This window comes from Nelumbo nucifera, chromosome 6, assembly GCF_055504915.1.
Source record: "Nelumbo nucifera cultivar China Antique chromosome 6, China Antique-T2T, whole genome shotgun sequence".
Lineage (NCBI taxonomy): Eukaryota > Viridiplantae > Streptophyta > Magnoliopsida > Proteales > Nelumbonaceae > Nelumbo > Nelumbo nucifera.
The window spans coordinates 7,775,062-7,796,424 of record NC_142654.1 but is presented as its reverse complement, the minus strand read 5'-3'; the positions used below and the strand labels follow the sequence as shown (position 1 = coordinate 7,796,424).

Genomic DNA, 21,363 nt, shown 5'->3' with positions numbered 1-21,363 from the left:
TTGCTTTAATTTAATCAATATAACAGAGATTAGTTAATGATTTGGACTTAAGTAAGCATGCGAGAGGCTCTCATTCTCCCCTCACCTCCTGAGTTTTGTGGAAAAACGTCTCAATCCGTCCAGCTTGTTAGGATATGTAGCATACTACCTGTATGCTATCTGGACTAATTATTTTATCAAATACTCACCACCCTATAGTGAACCCTAGGCATATATTATATACGTGGGCCTCCTCTTAGGCCTGTGGCCCTAGTAACACCTATATATATGCTGGATTCCCCAATATAAATAGAAAAAAGATAAATGTATGTCATAACAATGGACTAATTAATTGTGATTAATTTTCTAATGCAAGTTTGGTGGGATCAGAGCCTTACAAAAGGAATACAAATAACCTTAGTGGGATCAGGCTCAGGGTTGCTGTTGGGGAAGACTGAAGAGTAATAATGTGTAAAATTTGGGGAAACTTTAACTATAATGTTGGTTTAAATATTATAATTTCGTTATGCTGAGTTTGAAAGGAATACAAATAACCTTGAATTTTGTATTGTTTTGTATGTATTTACACTGTACATATTTGTATTTTGTACTCTGTCCAAACTAAGCCTCAAAGGCTCACAACAAGTTTAAATTGCATCGAAGTTGTTTTTAATCAAAAAAACTTATAACCAATGAACTGGTATCATAAAAGTGGTAACTAATCAGTTGGTATTTATCAAAATTTACAAGGGGATTTGATTGATCAAAGACCTTCTCTTATCATGTCTTTCCGGTAGCATAAATTATCCTTCCTATAATGCATAGGGTTGAAATTGAATAAGAATGGTAAGGCTTGGGTTGGAAAAATTAGGTTTTGTCATTAGCATAGGCCTAGGCCAAGGCTAATATTTAGGGTTGGTCCTTAAGCCAACCCAACCAATCTAATTTATAATCGTGTTTTATTAGGAAGAGTTAGGGCTAGCAATCTTGACCCCAACCCATTTGATCCACCCAACCCACTCATTCTATCGGCGAGTCAATATAGGTCGAGTAGCCCATTAGGGTCAATGGAAAAGGGTCAGGGTGGGTTGGGTCGAGCAATGGGTCAGCGGAAAAGGGTTAGGGTGGGTTGGGTCGAGGGTACCCATTAGGGTCAATGGAAAAGGGTCAAGGTGGGTTGGGTCAAGGGTACCTATTTGGGTCAAATGGAAAAGGGTCAAGGTGGGTTGGGTCAAGGGTACCCCATTCGGGTCAGTGGAAAAGGGTCAAGGTGGGTTGGGTCAAGGGTACTCATTCGGGTCAGTGGAAAAGGGTCAAAGTGGGTTGGATCAAGGGTACCCATTTGAGTCAGTGGAAAAGGGCCAGGGTGGGTTGGGTCAAAGTTAAGATCTATCCATACTCACCAAATCTCAAAAAAATAGCAAATAAAGTGACTCAAACTCAAGCCTCGTAGCACATTCACATTTCATTACAAATCCAAACCACCATGACACATTTCATTTTGTAACTAAAGGTGAAATAAATTTGATTTTATTAACTTTTGTGTTCACATGCAATTTTATACAAAAGCATTTTTATAAAATAACTTTATGAAAAGTACTTTTACAAAAGCAGTTTTGCAAAAGTACTTTTGCACGAAAGCACTTTTACAAAAATACTTTTATAAAAGCACTTTTACGAAAGTAGTTTTACAAAAGTACTTTTACACAAAAGCACTTTTATAAAAGTAATTTTATGAAAGCATAAAAGCACTTTTATAAAAGTACTTTTAAGGAAGTACTTTTATGAAAGCACTTCTATAAAAGTTATGCATTTTTTGCATTTTCTGCTATTTTTTACATTTTTTACAAATTTTTGGTGTTTTTTTGCAATATTTCTGCATTTTTCTGATGTTTTCATTCTATTCCTGCAATTTTCTTGTATTTTTTTGCATTTTTTATGATTTTTTGCAAAAGTTATGCATTTTTTGTAATTTTCTTTTTTTTTGTATTTTTGTAAATTTCTAGTGTTTTTTTTGCATTTTTGGTAGTTTCTACAATTTTTCTTCTATTTTTTGCATTTATCTACAATTTTTGCATTTTTGGTATACGGGTTTACTTGACTCGTTTTTATTACGTGGCAGTCTTGAGAGAGATGATTCTTTCAAAAATATTTTTTTTTACAGATATATGGATTAACCCGACCCATTTCTGTCACGTGGCAGTTTTAAGAGATGATTTGTCAAAAATGTTTTTATTTTTTTGGGGTATACGGGTCAACCCAGCCCGGTTCTTCCACATGACATCATTGAGGGAGATTATTCTCCAAAAAATTGTTATTTTCGGGTATAAGGGTTGCCCCAACCCATTTTTGTATTTATAAGTAAGGATAAGTGGGTCAATATGGGTGAGGGTGATTAAGGGTCAATATGGATGGGTCAAATGGGTCAAGGTGTGTTATGACCCTTTAACAAGAATTGACGATGGGTCATGGTGGATTGGTGGATCAATATGGGTGGATTGGTATTCAACCCTTACCCAACCCAACCTAACCCATCCATTTGCCTCCTCCCGTAACTTAATCCATCCATTTGCCACCCGTAGAATCAAGAGGGATTCCAATAAATTTAAAAGAAAATGGAGATTTTAATGGGGCGAGGAGATGTTACAAATATTATCTATTGAAATAGAGATTAGAGAGAAAGTGATTAAGACCTTAAGAGATATGTTCATTGACTTCTTATTTAATAATTTATTGGCAATAGACTTGTTGTTGGAATAGGCCATCTGTTGCCATTAATAATCAATTGGTGAGTATTCGGTAGAATCTAGGACCAAAAGATGCTGAAAATTATTTCAGGAACAACTATCCATTGGATACTGGACAAAGCAATAAGGTTATGTTTGGTTTGAAGGAAAATGTAGTGAAAGGAAGGAAAAGGTAAGAAAACCAATACAAGATTTCTTTACCTTTTCCTTCAAACCAAACATAGCCTACATGATGGGGACTTGATATTAAATATGAGAGAGAGAGAGACCCTGGATATTTGGGTCTTAAGTGAATTGGGCTCCTATAAAGGTATGGGGCCCCTATTTATAATACTTTCCCTTCATTAACTATTATTTTAGAATTTCCTTATTTTATTATTGATGATCCTTCTAAAATTTTAAGTGTTAGTATATGTGACCAATCGGTGAAGGTTTAACCTGTTATTTTGAGTTAGTATGGGCCAGTTCAATTTGGCTCAAGTTAGATCAACTGGATATTTTGCCTTTTATAAATCCATTATCTTATATTTGGTACTCACAAACTTAGACTGGATCTGTTTGAATAAACTTTTATTTTTGATAGTTGCAGAAAAAAAATTGAACCAACTGTTTGGTAAGAGTTGCACTTGAAAACATTACAGTCCGAAGGTAAAACACTTTTAAGCCTCAGAGCACAAAACTTCAATTGGGGCTTTGTGCTTTTGAGCTTTGAATGCACAAATCCTAAACTTGATCCAAACACAACCTTAATTTAGAAACTAATGCTTTTGTCTACAAACTTCAAGCTAGAAATCATGGGCAGAGATGAGTTGTTCTGCCTTTTACAAATCAATAGGTCCTGGGAATTAGAAAATCAACTAACTTCAGACAATATTGATGGGCCAATTAATTAACCCCAGAACCAGAAGCCCACACCAATTATCCAACACAAGTCCCCTCATTTTTGGAAGCTTTGGGTTTATAAATTCAACACTTTGCATGGACAATATCATTTGCAGAGAACTTCAACTCTAGAATGGAAGACTAATTTATTTGTCTAAGCCACCTGTCTCTCCACTATTGGTTTGATGAAAACCACTGCCACCTAACTCAGCGAAAAAACAAGGATCAAATTAAATAGCTAAACCTAACTTAAAGTAAAATGATTTCATTCTCTGCAGTTTTCAAATAATCCATGTTTTTAGTGTATTGTTTTTATTAATATATATATTTTTTTAATTTAATGTGAAGGTCATTTCGGGAATCAGCTCAAATTTTCAAGTATGGTAGTTGAGACGTTGCTATTAGTGTTGTTGCTTAGCAAATTATTAAAATTCTCAATCTCTGTTTGGTTGCTAATGGACCACATTTTCTTTTGTTTTCATTTTTTTCAATAAATTGTTTTATTTTTCTTTCTTGTATATTTCCTTTTCCTAGACAGACGGGCCACCTGAAATGACTTGGAGCTCCATATGATTGGACCAAAGATAAACTCTGACAAAGGGTATTCTAATAATATTATTGATGTTATCTAATTCGAGGTATTTCGAACTGAGGATGTAATCAGATAAATCTGGTCAAATGGATGAGGTCGAGGTGGAATGACGAAGACGTACGCCAAGGTAATCTACAATTACAAAGAGGATCATATCCCCGAGGAGATATTCTTTGGGTAGGTATTCTGGCGCTCAAGTCAATAAGGGAAATGGGTGATCGTCTAAGACGACCTGAAGAGAACAAACTAATCTGAACTGTAGTGAATACAATAGATGTAGAAATATGTTGAGAGCCAAAAGTCCTTTACCTTGAGTGGGAGATGCCTTTATATAACCAAACATTTATGTTGTAGTCGAATGAGATCCACAGAGTCGTGAGGATGAGTTTACCCGCTAAGGTTCTTAGGAAGTCCCCTTTCTTTACTTATTCGGTGTGCTTTTTTCATGACGCTAATACAATGAGATGTCCTGACATGATACAGAGACATTGGCCACAGAAACTAACACGTGGCACCTTTTGTCAATTGAGGGACCACTGGAACAACTACAATGACGGGATGAAGTATCACCATCCTAACTCCTAAGTTTAGCTTGGGACTCGAGCCTTGTACATAGGGTTGTCAATGTGTCAGGTCTACTTGTAGAACTGAAGGACCACACTAATTATATTGATTTTGGATTTGGGTTTTTTTTGGGGGGATAATAACTGATCAGGTTATAGGCTCAAAGTACTGTTAGGGTAGGTGTCAGTTCGGAATTGATACCCATTCACAGCAGGTATTGATGCATAGAATGTGGATTTGTTGATCTTTTGAATGTTTATAACTCTGCAGTGGAAATCAGAAATCTACATCGGACATCTCCGGTTTATTTGGGCTGACACCGGTTTTACTGTTCCAAATCCATTTTGTAATTATTAATATATAAAGATCTCTTAATTTTTTATATAATCTTTATTATATTTTGTATCTAAAAGGGCGAATGCATAGTTAAAAACACTTGTTTTACCAAACATATAAACAGTTTACCATTTACTGTATTTTTTAATTTTTATTATAGTTATATTAAATGAAGTTTCAAGCTATGAGTAATTATATCAGTATAATGGGATCTAATCGGGGCTAGACCCGATTCTTAAATCCATTTTATAGAACCAATTAATAATTGATTTGGAAATGCTGAACCCTTCCGTAAACCAAATTAACCCGGTGTGGCCATATCCATCTTCTGAACAACTGACCTATTAGCCTTCTTACGTTGTTAAAGCCAATCACGATGTAAGTAAATCCTAATGTCATTCAGGCCAATTTTTCTATGGTAGATTCATCAGCAACACAAGCAATACTAAATTAATTTATTTGAATAACAAAAATGAAAAAGTTATTTTATGGAGGCGTTTGCCATCGTTACCAATTTTTCAGAAATCAGCGCCATCGCTGATGAATTTACTGTGGTTGGTCGATTTCTAAGAAATAGGCAAATCATTCAGAAAACATAAAAATAAAAAATGACTGCTAATAATTAATATCAAAACAAATTCATTATCAATTTCTCAAAAATCAACTAACATGGTATCAATAATACCAAATAAACAATTGAGAAATAAAAAATGTCAGAAATTGGTGATTTATGAAAAATCTCATAGTCATAGGAGGATGATACCAAACATCACTGAATACTCAAAGTGTTGTGTAAAACGAAAAATACAATTCCTTGCTGCGCTTCAAAGGAAACTTTGAATCTTCAATTCTATTCTATGCTCCCTGCGCCTCAAAGGATTTCAAAGTGAAATCCATAGTCTAAGCCAAGTGGTACTGTAGTAGCGACCAGCGTCACCCGATGTCTAGTGGTTCTTCCTGTAATCCTGTCTGTGACTGGCGTCCCCTTACAGGTGTAGATACTACTCAAACCCAATAACAGCCACTTGTAACCCTAGTAATGCTCAGAACCTGCTTTATTCCTCCCCAATCCCAACAGCCATGTCACTTTTGAACCCTTTCTAATCTTTGGTTGCTCCAATTAAGGCTGCATTTGCCGTATTCTTTATTTTTAAGTACTTGGTCTCCTTTTTCAATTGAATACTCAGTAAGTGTTTATACAGAGGTATTTTATTTTTTAACTAAAAAAAGGAGATAAGTCTTTAAGATAAAAGAATGCCAAATGCAAATGCAGCCTAAATCAATATCTTTCTAAAAATATCAGCTTAATTCCACAGTTAAACAAGCCCTCATGCCCCAAAATAAACTAGTAAAATTGGCCCTGAATTTTCTTAAGTGGGTCCCTGTCTTCTCTACACAAGTCCATATCAGAGAGCTGGCAAGTTGTAGGGCCCACGGAGCCATATGCTAGTTTTCCGTCCCAACACAACATCTAAAAGATTTGGCCTTTGGCCTTTGGCCTTTGTGATGGGCTATTGCCGTCTTCTTAAATTGACCTATTGGGCTTGGGCCCACTCCAACTACTATTGATCTTCAATCACTTAAAATCATCATTTTTTTTATTTTATGTTGAGCAAGTTCAAGTATCGACACGGCTTGTATCGGTACTTTAAATTTTATTTATTTTTTAAACCAATTCAGATAGGTTGGTTTAAGGCCCGACTACCCTCTTAACCATGGTCTCATCTGGTATAATTTCTAGAAGGGCATATTGGGAAGTTATCGATATGATACGTATCCATACTTTGAACCTTAATTTTGAGAATAAATTTTCTTCAGCTGTTTTTAGAAGTCTGGATGCAGTGGGCCCCTTTAAAACAGAGTCCTTATCTGTTCCACACATACCGCTCCTCACACCAACCTCTCGGGATATCTTATTATTCATAAAAAATGTTTTTCAATATACAGTGAGATGTGGCTGTAAGGAGAAAATCCCAGTTCTTTAGAATATGTCAAGCATATTCCGGCAATATTAAACAGTTCTCACTTTTCATCATAGTTTTTAAAAACGAACCGGTCAGGGGCCCAGTTACCGGTTCGAATGGTCCGATTATTTAACCCAAACGATTGGCTCGTTTTGACAAAAAAATAAAAAATTGGAAAACGGTCAAAACCGTTTGAACAGTTCGAACGGTTAGCCGACCAGTTCACCGGTTTGCTGACCAAAATCAACGATTTTGGAGAAAAACGGAACCGGTCAAGTGACCAATTCTCAGTTTTTCCGGTCCGACCGTCCGGTCCGATCTGATTTTAAAAACAGTACTTTTCATCAATCACGAGTAGGCCTGTTCAAGGGCTGGGTAGCCGTAACCTCGCCAGTTTGGGCTCTAATTAAATATCAGGTCAAATTATTTTTCATCCCATCTTTGAGCCCAATCTAATAAAATTATATAACAAAATATATAGTGATAGATGATAATAATATCTAATAAAAATATAATAATATATAGTATTAATAATAATTTATTATTATATAAATAATATAATGAAATTTGCTTATTCATATGCAGACGGGCTTTGAGCTTTATATAAGAGTCGGGCTTCATCTGCTAGTTTCTCATTCAAGTCAGTGAGGCATCTTTTATCATAGTTATCAATTATGGTAGGAATATACAGTTAAAAACAATTGCATCAAAAAACAGTTAAAAATTTATAAAATATAAAGTAAACTAAAATAAAAATTTGAAATGAAAAAATTGCATTTTAGAAATTGAAGGTACTTTCATCATTTCAATACATATACTTTGTTCATATCATAATTATCTAATTTATCTTAAATTTCAATGTTCAAGTAAATAGCTATTTTCTTCATAATACCCCTTGTAATTTGGTAGTTAGAAGGGAGTATGAGTTATTTAATTGAAATCCCATAAGAGGTATAAATAATTTAATACAAAAAAACAAAAAATATAAGGGGAAAAAAACATCCTAGCCTCCTAGGCTTCAAGACAACCTAGATTCCCTATTCTAGGATGTCAACATGTTGGGTTTAGCCCAAATCCAATACAAAACAACCCCAATATGGTTAAGGTTCAGAATATCAACACAATATTCTTGATATGAAGGGGTATTAAATTAATATCTAAAAAGCCATGGGCATGTGACATAGGTGAAACAGTACAGAGTTCATGACTACCACTCAAAGTTAAAAGGAGCAGTATGAATAAAACAGAAAAAATTAAAAGGAGCAGTCATAAGTGCTACTAAATGTGTCCAAGTTTGTTATATTTATAGATCTTCCAAAAATTGAAAAGAATACAAGAATTACTAAAAATTATAGGTTTTAAGTGATTTTGATTGTGAGAGAGGACTATAGTATGGATCTATCAATCAATGATATATTAAACTCAATGACCTAATAATATTTTGTGTTAAAGATGATTTTTTTTTTAAATTTTTAGGAAAATCCAAATATTAGATAAATACTTTATTTATAATTTTCTAAGACAGATTTGTCAATGATCTATCAAACTCATTGACCTATATTCGAGCAAAACTGGGGACGACGTGGCGATGCTGTCAGCACTCCCTATTCTGTGCCGATTAAAGTAGTTCCCATCTTAGGTTTCGTCTTCAACTTATTCTGTATCGATGCTCCCGTTGAATGCAATGTAATACCATCTTTAATTATTGTGTCGACTATAATAAACCCCATCTCATTGAATTTACACCTTAACAACTAAACATTATCAGTATAAATTTTCAAAATCTATGGATTTCAATTTTCATCATGTAAAACTAAATTTACACCTAAAACAAATGCAGCTTTTACTATTTTTGTTGCCACTCTTACTACAAATCAGTTTATCTGATGAGACGATAAGACTCCATAGTAATGGATCTTCATTCTCCAACTATAGAATTATTCATAATCATCATCTTGTGTGGCACTTGCACATTCATGCTCGTTAGAAGGAGAATAGAAAAAATCATAACCTTCTTTCGTCCATTACCTTTATTAATTAGAGAATGAATAGAAGAAAACCCAAATAACCAAATCATATTAACTATAGTGATTTGTCAATGAAATTTGAAATGTCTTCAACATTTCTGCCAGACCACGAAGAGAACAGATGCCAGGAATGGAATTTACCTGGCTGGGTCTCAGAGCTTCACCCTTCAATTCGAGCAGAGGCCTTTTTTATTTGGGTCATAGACTCACGCTCTGATAAATAATTAACCAAAGTCGTTAACTTTTAACTCTGTCATTAACTTAATTATATTTCATCGCCGGTATACCCGAGCCCCGAGGGAATTAAAGGTTAAAGGTTAAGTGTTGCAGGGAGTAAATTGACCAAACTGTCCTCAACTCCCTCTAAACCCTTCACTGACAGTCGGTCTGTCACTGGTGCTGAACAATCAGAGTGCTTTTAGCAGTAGTACCGTCTTTTGGATTTTGTGCGGCAAGCATCAGTCGTCGATTTTCTTCATGTTCTCTCATCTCTCTTGCAGACACACGCACACATTTCCATCGAGGCATCGAGCCATCCCTCGCCGCTCGCCAAACGAAACGGAGACTGACTTTTGTCGAGAATCGAGATTCATTTGAGGGCTTCTGGGCTTGTTACTGGAACAAGAACAACACAGATACATATGACATATTGACATGGCCCCCCATCATGCATAAAATAATGGGATTACAGAAAAAAAGTGTCTAGTACTCTATTCTAGTTTAATATTACCATGATATGAGCTTTCTTATCTAATCTCTCTGTGCAGTTTATCACGCTCCCTTTTTTTTTCCACTTTGTTCCCCTGTTTTCTTTTGTTTTTCCTTTTTTTTTTCCCTGTTCTCAACTTTTTGGAATGATTTTTTGCCCATTTTTTGATTAAAAAAAAAAAAAAACTTAAAGAATCATTAACCAGGAGTGTGAGCGAGCGAGCGAGAACCTATCACTTAGACAGGAGGGACCTGGGGAGAGGTGGTTCTGTTCTCCGCTCTCCATCTCTGGATGTCTGCATCACCTTCCTTCCCCGCCCTCTCCTCTCTTCCCTTCTTTCTCTTCCGATAACCAAAAACCGAAAACCCCATCCTACCTAGAAAAATAATACATTACTGTCAGCACCATTTCATGGTTTACATGTATTAGCACAACCCCATTTTCCCAAAATCTCCACTTCATTTAACAAGGAAGCGTTGGTTTTGTATCACACATTCTCCTCATATCATCATCCAATATGCCGCTTAATACCTGCATTCTCCTAATTTGCTTATTAAGCGCCTTTCCACCCCTTATCAGAGCTACCCTCAATCTCACCCTTCCCCATCAACATCCCGATCCCGAAGCGGTTGTTCAAGATGTACAACGGTAAGCCCAAAACAAATCTGCATCTGGGCTCTTCTTCTTCTTCTTCTTCTTCTTCTTCTTCTTAATAGGGTTTCTTTTCTGTCCTGCTTCTTCTCTATCATTTCAATCTGGGTTACTCTGTTTTCCCTACTTTTGCAGGAGAGTCAATGTGTCCGTGTCGAGGCGGCAAATGCTGGGGGTTTGGGAGAAAGGCCAGTCGTCTTGTCTCACTGGAAACCCTATCGACGACTGCTGGAGGTGCGACCCGAACTGGCAGGCGAACCGCCAACGGTTAGCCGATTGCGGGATCGGGTTCGGCCGAGACGCACTGGGCGGGAAGGGCGGTCAGATCTATGTGGTCACGGATTCGTCCGACCGTGACCCAGTCAACCCTACGCCGGGAACGCTACGATACGCAGTGATCCAAAACGAACCCCTCTGGATTGTGTTCTCGGGCAACATGATGATAAGGCTGAAGCAGGAGCTCATCGTGAACAGCTTCAAGACCATCGACGGCCGCGGCGCCAACGTCCACATCGTGGGCGGCGGATGCATCACCATCCAGTACGTTAGCAACATCATCATCCACAACATCCACATTCACCACTGCGTCCCCTCCGGTGAGGCTAACGTGCGCTCTAGCCCGACACATTACGGCTGGCGCACGAAATCGGACGGCGACGGTATCTCCATCTTCGGGTCGAGGAAGATATGGATCGATCATTGCTCGCTGTCCTACTGCACGGATGGTCTGATTGATGCCATAATGGGGTCCACCGGGATTACCATATCCAACAACTATTTTTCCCATCACAATGATGTAATGCTGCTTGGACACAACGACGAGTATCCGCTGGATATCGGGATGCAAGTGACCATTGCGTTCAATCACTTCGGTGAGGGGCTCGTACAGAGGATGCCCAGGTGTAGGCGTGGCTACATCCACATCGTTAACAACGATTTCACTCAGTGGCAGATGTACGCAATCGGCGGTAGTGCCAATCCCACCATCAACAGTCAGGGCAACCGCTACATTGCGCCGTCGAACCCGGATGCCAAGGAGGTACAGTAGTAACAGTACTACAGTGAGACTCCAATATTAGGGGTTTATCGATACCATGCGCTCCTGTTGCCGTGTTTTTGCTAACGTGCACTTTGTGGTGTGGGTCCGGATCGGAGCAGGTGACAAAGCGGGTGGATACGGGAGAGGGCGAGTGGACGAGTTGGAACTGGAGGACGGAGGGCGACATAATGGTAAATGGAGCGTTCTTCGTGCCATCCGGGGAGGGTCTAGGGGTGAAGTACGCCAAGGCGTCGAGTGTGGAGCCCAAATCGGCTGGGCTCATTGACCAGTTAACCATGAATGCCGGTGCCTTTGGGGGAAGCAGGTATGCCTTTTTCTCTCTTCTTGGGTTATTCACTTTCCGGTATCTCATATCCAATTCTCTATCCACAACTAAGTTAACTACCGGTTTAACTGTCATAGACGAAGGGCATTTTCGTCAATTAAACTTTATTATATTGTTCACGACGCCACCTCCATGACATACCCCCATTTGGGGTGTTAGAGTCTGCAGCTTTTCGATGTCCTAGATGGAAGAATTCAATCCAAATTCCAACAGAATCAAAACTACTCTACCAACTAGCCCGGTTTGGAGTTGAACGTTGGGTCATATTTACCATGGAAGCCCGAGCCATTGATAAAAGGAAAATATATATATATATATATATATATATATATATATATATATATATATATATATATATATATATATATATATTCCTTCTTTTTTTGACATGTCTCGATCGCTAAACGCAACTAGGCGTGATTTCAGAGTGAGAGAGCGAGAGAGAGACAGCTCCAGTGTACTACAGTACCCTTCAATTTCACTAGTAAAAGAGCTAAAAGCTGCTCGGTCGGGTTGTGTGCTTACAATTAGAAGTTGCGCAAATATGAAATGAAAGAAAATGTGGATAATTAGCGGGGGGGGGGGGGGGGGGGGTATTAACATGAAGTTTTTTGTGGAGTGGGGTGGGGTGGGGTTCATAATTCATTCGTATTAAAAAGGATTGCTGACGTGGGGGTGATCGTTTTGGATTTGACAGGGACGACACCGGCGGTATGACGTACCCGGGTTTCAACGGTGGTGGGTCCGGCAGCGGCAGCGGCGTGGCTGTGGGATCGGGTTCTGCCGGTGGTGGTGATGCAGACATATTCGGGATGATCTTCGGGGGTGGGCGGAGCGGGAGCGGGAGCGGCGCGCCACCGCCACCATCCATATTGTTATTGTGTTATCTTTCTTCTTTGCTATTATTTCTGTATCTGATTTCCGCCACCACCTCATTATAAGGACAAAGTTATAGGGTAGTAGTAAATTATTAGTGGAAGGCCTTCAAAAAAAATTATTAGTGAAAGAAAAAAAATTACATATCCCCTCTCCTGTCTTGACTCTTGAGTGTTGAAGCTTTGATCAGTTAGTTTAGTTATCCATTTCATTCTCATCCGCAGTGGAGGGAGTTTTTGATGCGGGGTCCACATGGATCTGACGGACTTATGATCGTGCGGCCAAGCTGGCGCTGATTGTTTTTTCTTTGGATACCCTCCCCACTCTGCCAGCCAGTTTCATTCATGCGCTTTTCGCTTTCGAGACTACTAGTATGTGGTCGGAATCCCCTGTGTGACGATGGACAGCGTGTATTGTCCTCCTTTAGGATTAAAGCTCTTCGATCGGTACTTTTGAGTTTGTGTTTTGACCGATATGTTGGGAATGGGGGACCCACTATTATCAATGTTGGGTTTAACTTAACTTGTACTACTGTTTTATGGTAGAGTCCGTTCTGGAACGTGTGTGGGGGGCCCTACGATATACGTGGGCTGTTTTTTACCATTTTTTAGCCCCGACTTTTGTTCCAATTCGAATGATATAATGATAAAATCTGTGTCCTGTGATTGGCTTTCAGGCAGAGCAATGCCAATCATGAATCGTGTTGTTTAATAATTCATTACATATATTTTGTGTGAAGGAAAAAATAAAAAAAAATTTCATCTTTACCGTTGGTGGTGGGCTCAACCATGTAGTTTGGGTTTGAGGCCCAAGCCCAGAAGCCGCTCCAACTCCACTGATATTGCAACAGCTGGGGAGTGTGGGTGCTACTAAGATGTAAGATTGATGTTTTTTATTTATGCCAACTATGGTTTGTCTGTGCCAGCAGTTTTGCTCCGCCATTATTGACTTTTTGGTAGGAATTTTGATCTGTGCATCATGTGCCCATGCTCCCCCCACCCCCCACTTTGTCCTTTTCTTAATTCTGTATCTGGGGTCTCTTATCTTTAGGTACACCTTTTATTACTAGATCTGCTTTCTCACCACATAATCACTTCTTTATGATCGGTTCCGTTTCACCCCAAAATGGGTTGTCTGTTCAAACCAGACGGTTGGACTGTTTATTTAAACATTTGTTCTAGTAGAGAACTTGCTTAATTGTTTATACAGTAGTTGAAATTTCAAAATACCAATATCTCTTTAGATTTAATAAATAAAAGTTTGGAAAGACTCTAACAATAAAACTCTCTACATTAAACCTGATGGAGTGAAGTGGGGAGGAGTCCTAGACACCTTATCTCTGTAAAGAAGCTATTACAATAAATAGAAACTAGCAACCATGTACAAACATGTACCTTAAAGGGTAAAGCCATGATGGGTTGCTGGTTGATTCTCAAACCCAGGAAAAGAAAAAGAAAAAGAAAAAAAGAATGCTCAACCCTCAACCCTATTCATTATTTATGTATATTTTTTATTTAATTAAAATTATGATCGACATTTAGTCTAAAAAATGTTGCTAAGAAAGAGAGATCTGAACGTCAGAGAAAACGATCGCGATCGGGGTCATATGTATAGATATGTCATGAGTGTTTTATAACGTCAGCTTATAAAAATTTGTGTTGCGTATTTGGGCAATGGAATCTATCATTACAGCTTGTACTTCAAACCGTTTCCAATTTCTTCATATAACTCTTCAATGGAAAACTGCAAATTCATTGAACTGCAGTTTCTATAGATTGATTGATGCTCCTTTTTTATCCAAATATCTTTACTTTAATATTTTTTCCTTATTTCTGTCTTGTCTTGTTTTTTTTCCTTTTTTTTTATTTTTTATTTTTCACATGATGCGTGGGAAGGCAGAGGTTAGCAAAAACTTGACTTCTGCCTTCTGTATATTTTTTCTTTTTTATTATTATATATATATATATATTTTTTTTTTTTGGGGGGGGGGGGGGAGCATTTGTTCTAATGTAAATGGGGCAGAAGAAAAAAAGATCAAAAGAGACAACATTCAAGCAATTAGACTCCGTTTGTTTTTATTGCATTGGCAGAGATGTACAAGGTTGCAAATGAGAAGGCTGCAAATTCTAGTTCAACTTTGCTTCAATTATACTTCTCATTTACACTGCAAACATGCAAAACAAGGTAAACCATAACTTGTGCACCACTGCAAATGAAATTGGACTGCAAACAAATAAAGCAGTTTCAGAATTGAAGCCTCTCCAGTGGTAATCTCGACTTTCTAGCCCAGTGGTTGCAAGTTGTAACGGGGCAAAATGAATTGGAAATAACTTCCACAAAATTTGAACTTACAAACCTTTAGGCTGTGTTTCGTTTGAAAGAAAAAGTTAGGGAAATCTATACAAAGTTTGTACGGGTTTCTCTACCTTTCCCTACCTTTTCTTTCAAACAAAACCCAGCATTATTGAAAATATAATATTTAAACCAACTTATTTGTTTTTGTTTTTTTTTTTTTTGATATTTTCATTAATGCTGTGTTTGATTTGAAAGAAACGGTAGGGAAAGGTAGAGAAACCTGTACAAACTTGTTTGTTTGGTTGCTTGTTATTGATATCTATGGTATTTGACAGAAAGAAAAAGCTTTTCTTATTATACGTTTTTAGAAGTGGGAATGGAGAAACAAATCTCTCCACTCCATCAACTCAATTTGAAACTCATTTACAGTCAATATTCTTTTATGACAGTTTCAAGCAAATTACCAGTATGGGATAGTGAAGAACATAAAAAAGTGAGGGAAATCTTACAAATAATACTAGGAAGCAATGCTTACTATGAATCCCTTAATCCAGATACAAGAGACTATACCATTGGTATTTCGTACTGAAGTCTGAAGGCTAAATTGACTATTTATGTTGTTTCAGCTAATGAGGAAGCTGATTGCCTTGCAAAAGGAATTCATATAAGAGGTTGAAATTGTTACTTTTACCTCCAAACTAAAAGCTAAAAGATATTTTTTCCTATTATTACTATTTTTGAATAAAATCTCTTGCATGTTGTCATTAAAGGACGGGATGTGTATATTCCTTGTTTTTCTTCAAGGATGTGGCCAAATCACTCCCCTAGGAAGAAAAGAACATGAAATCTTCATTAAAGGCATGCAAAATTTACAAAACCAATTTATTCAGCTTATCAAATATACCAGTCTCAGTGTAGACATTAAAATTTGAGTCACATGATCAAGAATAGTAAACCAAGTATATCTTCTTAACTATATACTTGGTAGAAATGGAGATGTTAAGAACCACATGATGGAGCTACATGAAAAATTTGCAGGTCATTCTACAAAATCATTTGACATGCAAACCGAGCCTGTAGCCCTTGCCTATTTGATCAGAGACCAAGGCCTTAACGATCTGTAAACGAGGCATTCATAAGGTTGAAAGCTGAATCCATAAACTGTAGAAAGAAGAGTCATATCAACCCTTGAACTTGATCAAACTTCTTACATAAACCCATGAAGATGATATGAAACTAGTGTCTCAATAGTGTTTTTTTTTTTCTTTATAACAGAAGAGGTCAATGTATTCAGATGCAGCTTCCCCTAAAACTAGAATCAGATTCAAACATACATTGAAAAACTGAAATTATGAATTACAGATGAAGCAAAATAGATGTTTTCTTAACCATTCTATCCCTGCTACGTTGCTTGTTTGTTCAGTGAATTTCCACAACGTTTTAGAGGAAAAAGTAGTAAAACAAATACTTTTAATGGATATATAATAAATAACAAGGGAAGAATCCTATAAATTAGAAAGAACCCCACTTTCCAAGTACTTCCATATCAGTAAGAGCTAAAAACAAATATAACCATGTAAATCATCCTTGAAGCAAGTTCCAATGTACAATGATGATGTGCTGATTAAAATGAAGATCTCAATAAAGTACAGAATAAATGCACCGTCAGTACAAGGATTGTAAGGTGATTGTCTCATATACAGTGCACACAGATTTTAATAATTAAACAGATCTATCCAATCATCCAACTAACAACCCAAGCTACTCTGTTTGAATATGTTTCAAGAAAATTATCATCAAATTTACAGAGGAAAGCCAATAATGAGATTTCTATTTTTGAGTTTTAAACTGTTTGTCACAAAATATGGTTTGCAAAGTTTTTGTTTAACTGACATTAAACTTCAATTTCAAGGATTGAAATAAGTCAGTCTTATACTAGGCATGAGTTACTAAGGGATGTTATTAAACAGTGTGAGCTTGTCTTACACTGTCGATCCCAAGCCCGGATAAAGGAGGAGTGTAATAATAAGAGTGTAAATCAGGGTACACTTAATATTGGAGACTAAGAGATAACTCAATGTGACCATTTCCAGTACCTTGGTTCAATAATTCATAACAAGGGAGAGATTGAAGAGGACATCACCCGAAGAATTAGAGCAAGTTGGGCAAAATGGAGGGGTACATCTGGATTTTTGTGTGATAGGTGATTACCGCTTTGATTAAAAGGAAAATTCCATAAGACAGTAAGGCCAGCTATGTTGTATGGAGAAGAGTGTTGGGCAGTCAAGAAACATGTCCAAAAAGTGTGTGGCGAAAATGTGAAAGCTAAGATGGATGAGTGGAAAGCTAGAAAGAATAGGGTCAGGAATGAAGTCATCCGTAGGAATCTGGGAGTAGCTCCAATAGGTGATAAAATGAGAGAGAGTAGACTGAGATGGTTTGGTCACGTGCATGGAAGATCACTAATATCTCCAGTTAGAAGAAGTGATTTGTGACAGGTGGAAGGGGCTAGAACAGCTAGGGGTAGATAAAAAAAAAAAAAAAAAAAAAAAAAACATGTAGGAGTAGTAAGAAATTATTGAAGCTCTAATCATTTAACAGTGGATAATTGGAAAAACAGGATTTATGTAGTCAACCCCATATAATTGGGATAAGGCATGGATGATGATGATGGTACACTCCTGACATTGTCTTGTATTCCTATAGAAAAGCATATGATGATATGAGAGACAGAAGTTCTTGAAGTTGTTTTGCTAGTCTTCCTCATCCAGAACACAGTTTCTTAAAGATTGCATCTAATGTGCACATATGAAGTGTAATGCTTATTGTATTTGCTTTATCCATGCTGATTCATGTACTGTCATTACAGAACACAAACCTCAAAACACAAACAATAAACTCAGGATATTACCTTTCCAATAGTCCTAAGTTCCCGTTCAACAGGTTCCATAAATTTCATGTTGACATTAATAGGCCAGACCTGTGAAGGAAAAAAGGAAAATGTGAGATTCTTCATAGAGAGAAGATTGGGCTTAATAATAATAATAATTCTAGAAATAACTATGATAAACATGATGCACTCTAGAAAAGGATGGCCAAATAAGACAAGGTCTTCACTTGTATAGTTATGTATATCCTACAGTCGCATTCCTGTATTTCTGAATTCTAATAAATAATGCAGCATAACCTCAAATCATTGGAGTGTCAGGTTTATCTTTCTTCTTGTCAAACTATCATAAAATAGTTTTCTCTTACTTTTCAATCGAATGCTGAAGTGTAGTTATCAAGGTGAGACTATGTGATAATGTGTCTTTTCAGGATAGCCTTGTGCCTCACCTTATTGTTTTTTATATGAGAAATCTACAAATTTTGGGTGTAGCACAGCTGAACCATATTATATTGTAAGTATGGGTAGTGTAAAAGGTATAATAAAAGATCAGTTTTCAGTTTAGAGAGCCATAACGTGGGCTTACAGTGTAAACATATCAGTGAGAAAGTAAATATGTTCATTGAGTAGAGCTTCAACTGGTAGCTGTCATCATGTATTCTTTGTAAGGGCCTCTTCTTCTATTTCTCTCTCAATATCCATGAGCAAAACAAGGCATCATCTCCACCTATGGTAAATTCTTCATTTGTTCTTTTCTTTAAAAAAGTCTCTGTATTCACTCTTATTTGTCTTTCTAACTGTGATTGGAACAAGGGTTTGTTGGGCCATTCATTTTCCTTTTCTTTGCAATTAACACAAGCACGCCCATCCTCTCTCTCCTTTATATCTCTGTCACACTCAACATAACAAAGACTCCTTCCATTCATGTGTTTGTGTTTCCTATCTTTGGTTTAACAGATAAGACATACATTCTCTCTATATCTTGCTATTGCATTAACAGAAATATGAACCCATTCCCTTTCTAATATGCCATATAATGTAGTTTCAATTCTACTTTTAATGTTTTCTAATTGCTACAATACCAACTAGGCAAACAAGTTAGTTCAAGAAAAATAAGGAAAAAGGTAAACTTAACCATAATTTTTATATAGAAAAATAGAAAGCATTGCCTAGGTAACACGGTGAACTCCTTTCACTGGTCTCTACTTAGCATCATTATCTTTATTCATCCTTAATTGATTACATTTATTGTTTTAACGACCACAAAAGTCCAAAAGATTGCTTGCATAATGGAAATCCTTCTTCAATACAAACCGTTTAATCCAGAGCCAAAAGGAATTTGTTTATCAATTTGAGCTTAAGTTGGATACTAATAACTTAAGTTCTACAAAAGAAAAATAACAACTGCAATAATAGGTGAACCAAACAAGTATTCGTAGGTTGTGTAAGAGAGAGAATCAGAGAACCTTCAGACTCAGTAAGCGAATGGGCGTAATCTGACCGGGGACAATGCATTCAGGTCCAGCCGCTTCCATTTTGGCTTCCAATGCGAATCCTCCTCCTATTGGATCAGGGTGCTGCACTCAAAATTTTTAATCCCCACAAAGAGAAAAACAGAGAACATGATTAAAACCCAAAAACAAAGTTGGGAAAACGTTAGATAAGAGAAACGCAAACCAGGGCACATGCATAGTGGAAACAGAGGAAGGTGGAATGTAAGACAGAAACCTTCATGACAGCAAGGGCGTAATTGGAGGTGGAGTTTTGGGGTAGACGTAGAATGGGAGAGTGGTGTATCTTGGGGACTGGCTTCCCAGTTGGGGACGCCCTCCACGGAACGTCCTTCTGCAGTGCCGCTGCTGCCATTTTTCCGCCGACGCTGCTGCTGGTCATTCTTCTTTTCTGCTCCTTCTTCCTTGCCTTTTGATTCCTCTCTTTCTCCAATTGCCTAACAACCAACGAGAAATATAAGTAAAGCAATGATCAAATTATTTGCCTTATCTTTTCAAATGCAACAATTACTTCAATACACAAAACAGAATAGTATTCACGACGATTCTTTCACTATGATAATAGGCATAGCTAAAAGGGTGAGAATTGAGAAAGCGAGAAATGTATGGTAAGAACCAAGAACGCTTGTTAGTGCCCGTAGACTGCAAATAAGCAGCTGAGATAGAAACAGCATATTCAATTATCCATTTTCCACGGAGAAAGAGACAAGGCACAGAATCTCGCGGGTTCGATGAGTAATCACGAAATCCATTACCTGAGCCGGATTGGCTCCCCACCCGCGCTCAGCATGCATTGACATCGTATGGAGTGCGGCTTCAGTCAGAGAAAAGCCCGTTCCAACGGCCTTCACATCCTTTAATGGGAGATATCCCCAATGCAAGATTGCAAGGGGCGTTTATTGACAGGCCGTTTATTTTTACTTTATTTATTTTTTTCAAACATTTATTTAAACGTTTCTGTTTTTGTTGTTTGGTTGGGGTTCACTTTAAATGTTTTTTTATTTTTTACTTCAGGTTAATACCCATTAAGGTGTGTCATATCAGTATTTGGTCTCAAGAAACGTTGGGGCATTAGGGGAAACAAGAATTTGACATTTCTCTAAATGTCTCATACACAAAAATTTAAGTGTTAAAGTGTTTTACTGTTTATTTGATAAACGATGAAATCAAACAGTTGTTTCATTTTGCTTCATCTACAATAAACGCCAATGCCTATTAGGCGTTAATATGACGACATCTTTTCAAATAAATGCCTACATAATGTGGGATGCACTCAGTGGGGAGCCCATGTGATCACCCAATATCTCGTTCCATGGCTCCATGCTATCGTATAACATCAGACGTCGGAGGGCTCCCATAGGTCATAGGGCGGAAATCGGATGAGCCTAAGACAAATTCATGCACAATGAACTGGGCTACTTATGACAATTGAACACACAAGGATTCAATCCTCACAAAATTGTGCTCACACCATTTCCAATGCACTGCACCATTGAAAAAGACTGAAAAGGCGTGAGTACAATTTTGTAAGCACCAAATCTAATCCCTTAAGGCTGCGTTTGGTTGCAATGCAAACGCAAACATGTATACAATAGACTACATATTTATCTTCTTTTCAGTTCATGAATGCAAATACAGTTCAGATTTTAAACCATTTTTGCACTTATATTGTTTGTTTGAAATTAGTGCTAAGTGTGGGTCCCATCATTAAATTCTCCAACTACCTTGTTCTTCAATGCCTTAACTTTGGTTAAAAAGTTGATTATCAAAGGAATACAAAGTTGTATAAAAAAATAGGTACATTAATGCTCTCTTTTTAGAATACAAAAATGTCAGAAAATACATTTTTGATCTAATAATCATTGCTTTTTTATATGTCAAACAAATGCTCACGAACGCAAAACACAGTACATAAATACTCCAGTTCGACATTTGTATTTCAAACAAATAGAATCTAA

The 21,363-nt window shown here is 37.2% G+C and overlaps 2 protein-coding genes across 4 annotated transcripts; one reads left to right on the top strand and one right to left on the bottom strand.

Annotated features, from left to right (window-relative positions):
* The first annotated feature begins 9,427 nt into the window (after window positions 1-9,427).
* LOC104604548 (putative pectate lyase 5) lies at window positions 9,428-12,861 on the top strand. Its single transcript, XM_010268932.3, has 4 exons — window positions 9,428-10,448; window positions 10,587-11,490; window positions 11,610-11,815; window positions 12,534-12,861. The coding sequence occupies exons 1-4, from the start codon at window positions 10,318-10,320 to the stop codon at window positions 12,775-12,777; spliced, it is 1,485 nt and encodes a 494-aa protein (XP_010267234.1). The 5' UTR covers window positions 9,428-10,317; the 3' UTR covers window positions 12,778-12,861.
* A 2,644-nt stretch (window positions 12,862-15,505) lies between these two features.
* Window positions 15,506-20,297, bottom strand: LOC104604547 (uncharacterized). Of its 3 annotated transcripts, none has more exons than XM_088889605.1 (5): window positions 19,946-20,094; window positions 19,623-19,842; window positions 19,361-19,471; window positions 17,919-17,987; window positions 15,506-15,831 (listed from the first exon to the last, which is right to left on the bottom strand). In XM_088889605.1, exons 1-5 carry the CDS (start codon window positions 20,077-20,079, stop codon window positions 15,772-15,774), a joined length of 594 nt encoding a protein of 197 aa, XP_088745731.1. In that variant the 5' UTR covers window positions 20,080-20,094; the 3' UTR covers window positions 15,506-15,771. The 3 variants fall into 3 exon arrangements, with proteins under 3 accessions (XP_088745731.1, XP_088745732.1, XP_010267231.2); XM_088889606.1 differs by lacking the exon at window positions 19,946-20,094 and adding an exon at window positions 20,161-20,297 and having other exon boundaries at window positions 15,530-15,831; XM_010268929.3 differs by lacking the exon at window positions 15,506-15,831 and adding an exon at window positions 15,833-16,168 and having other exon boundaries at window positions 19,946-19,966.
* Window positions 20,298-21,363: the final 1,066 nt, after the last annotated feature.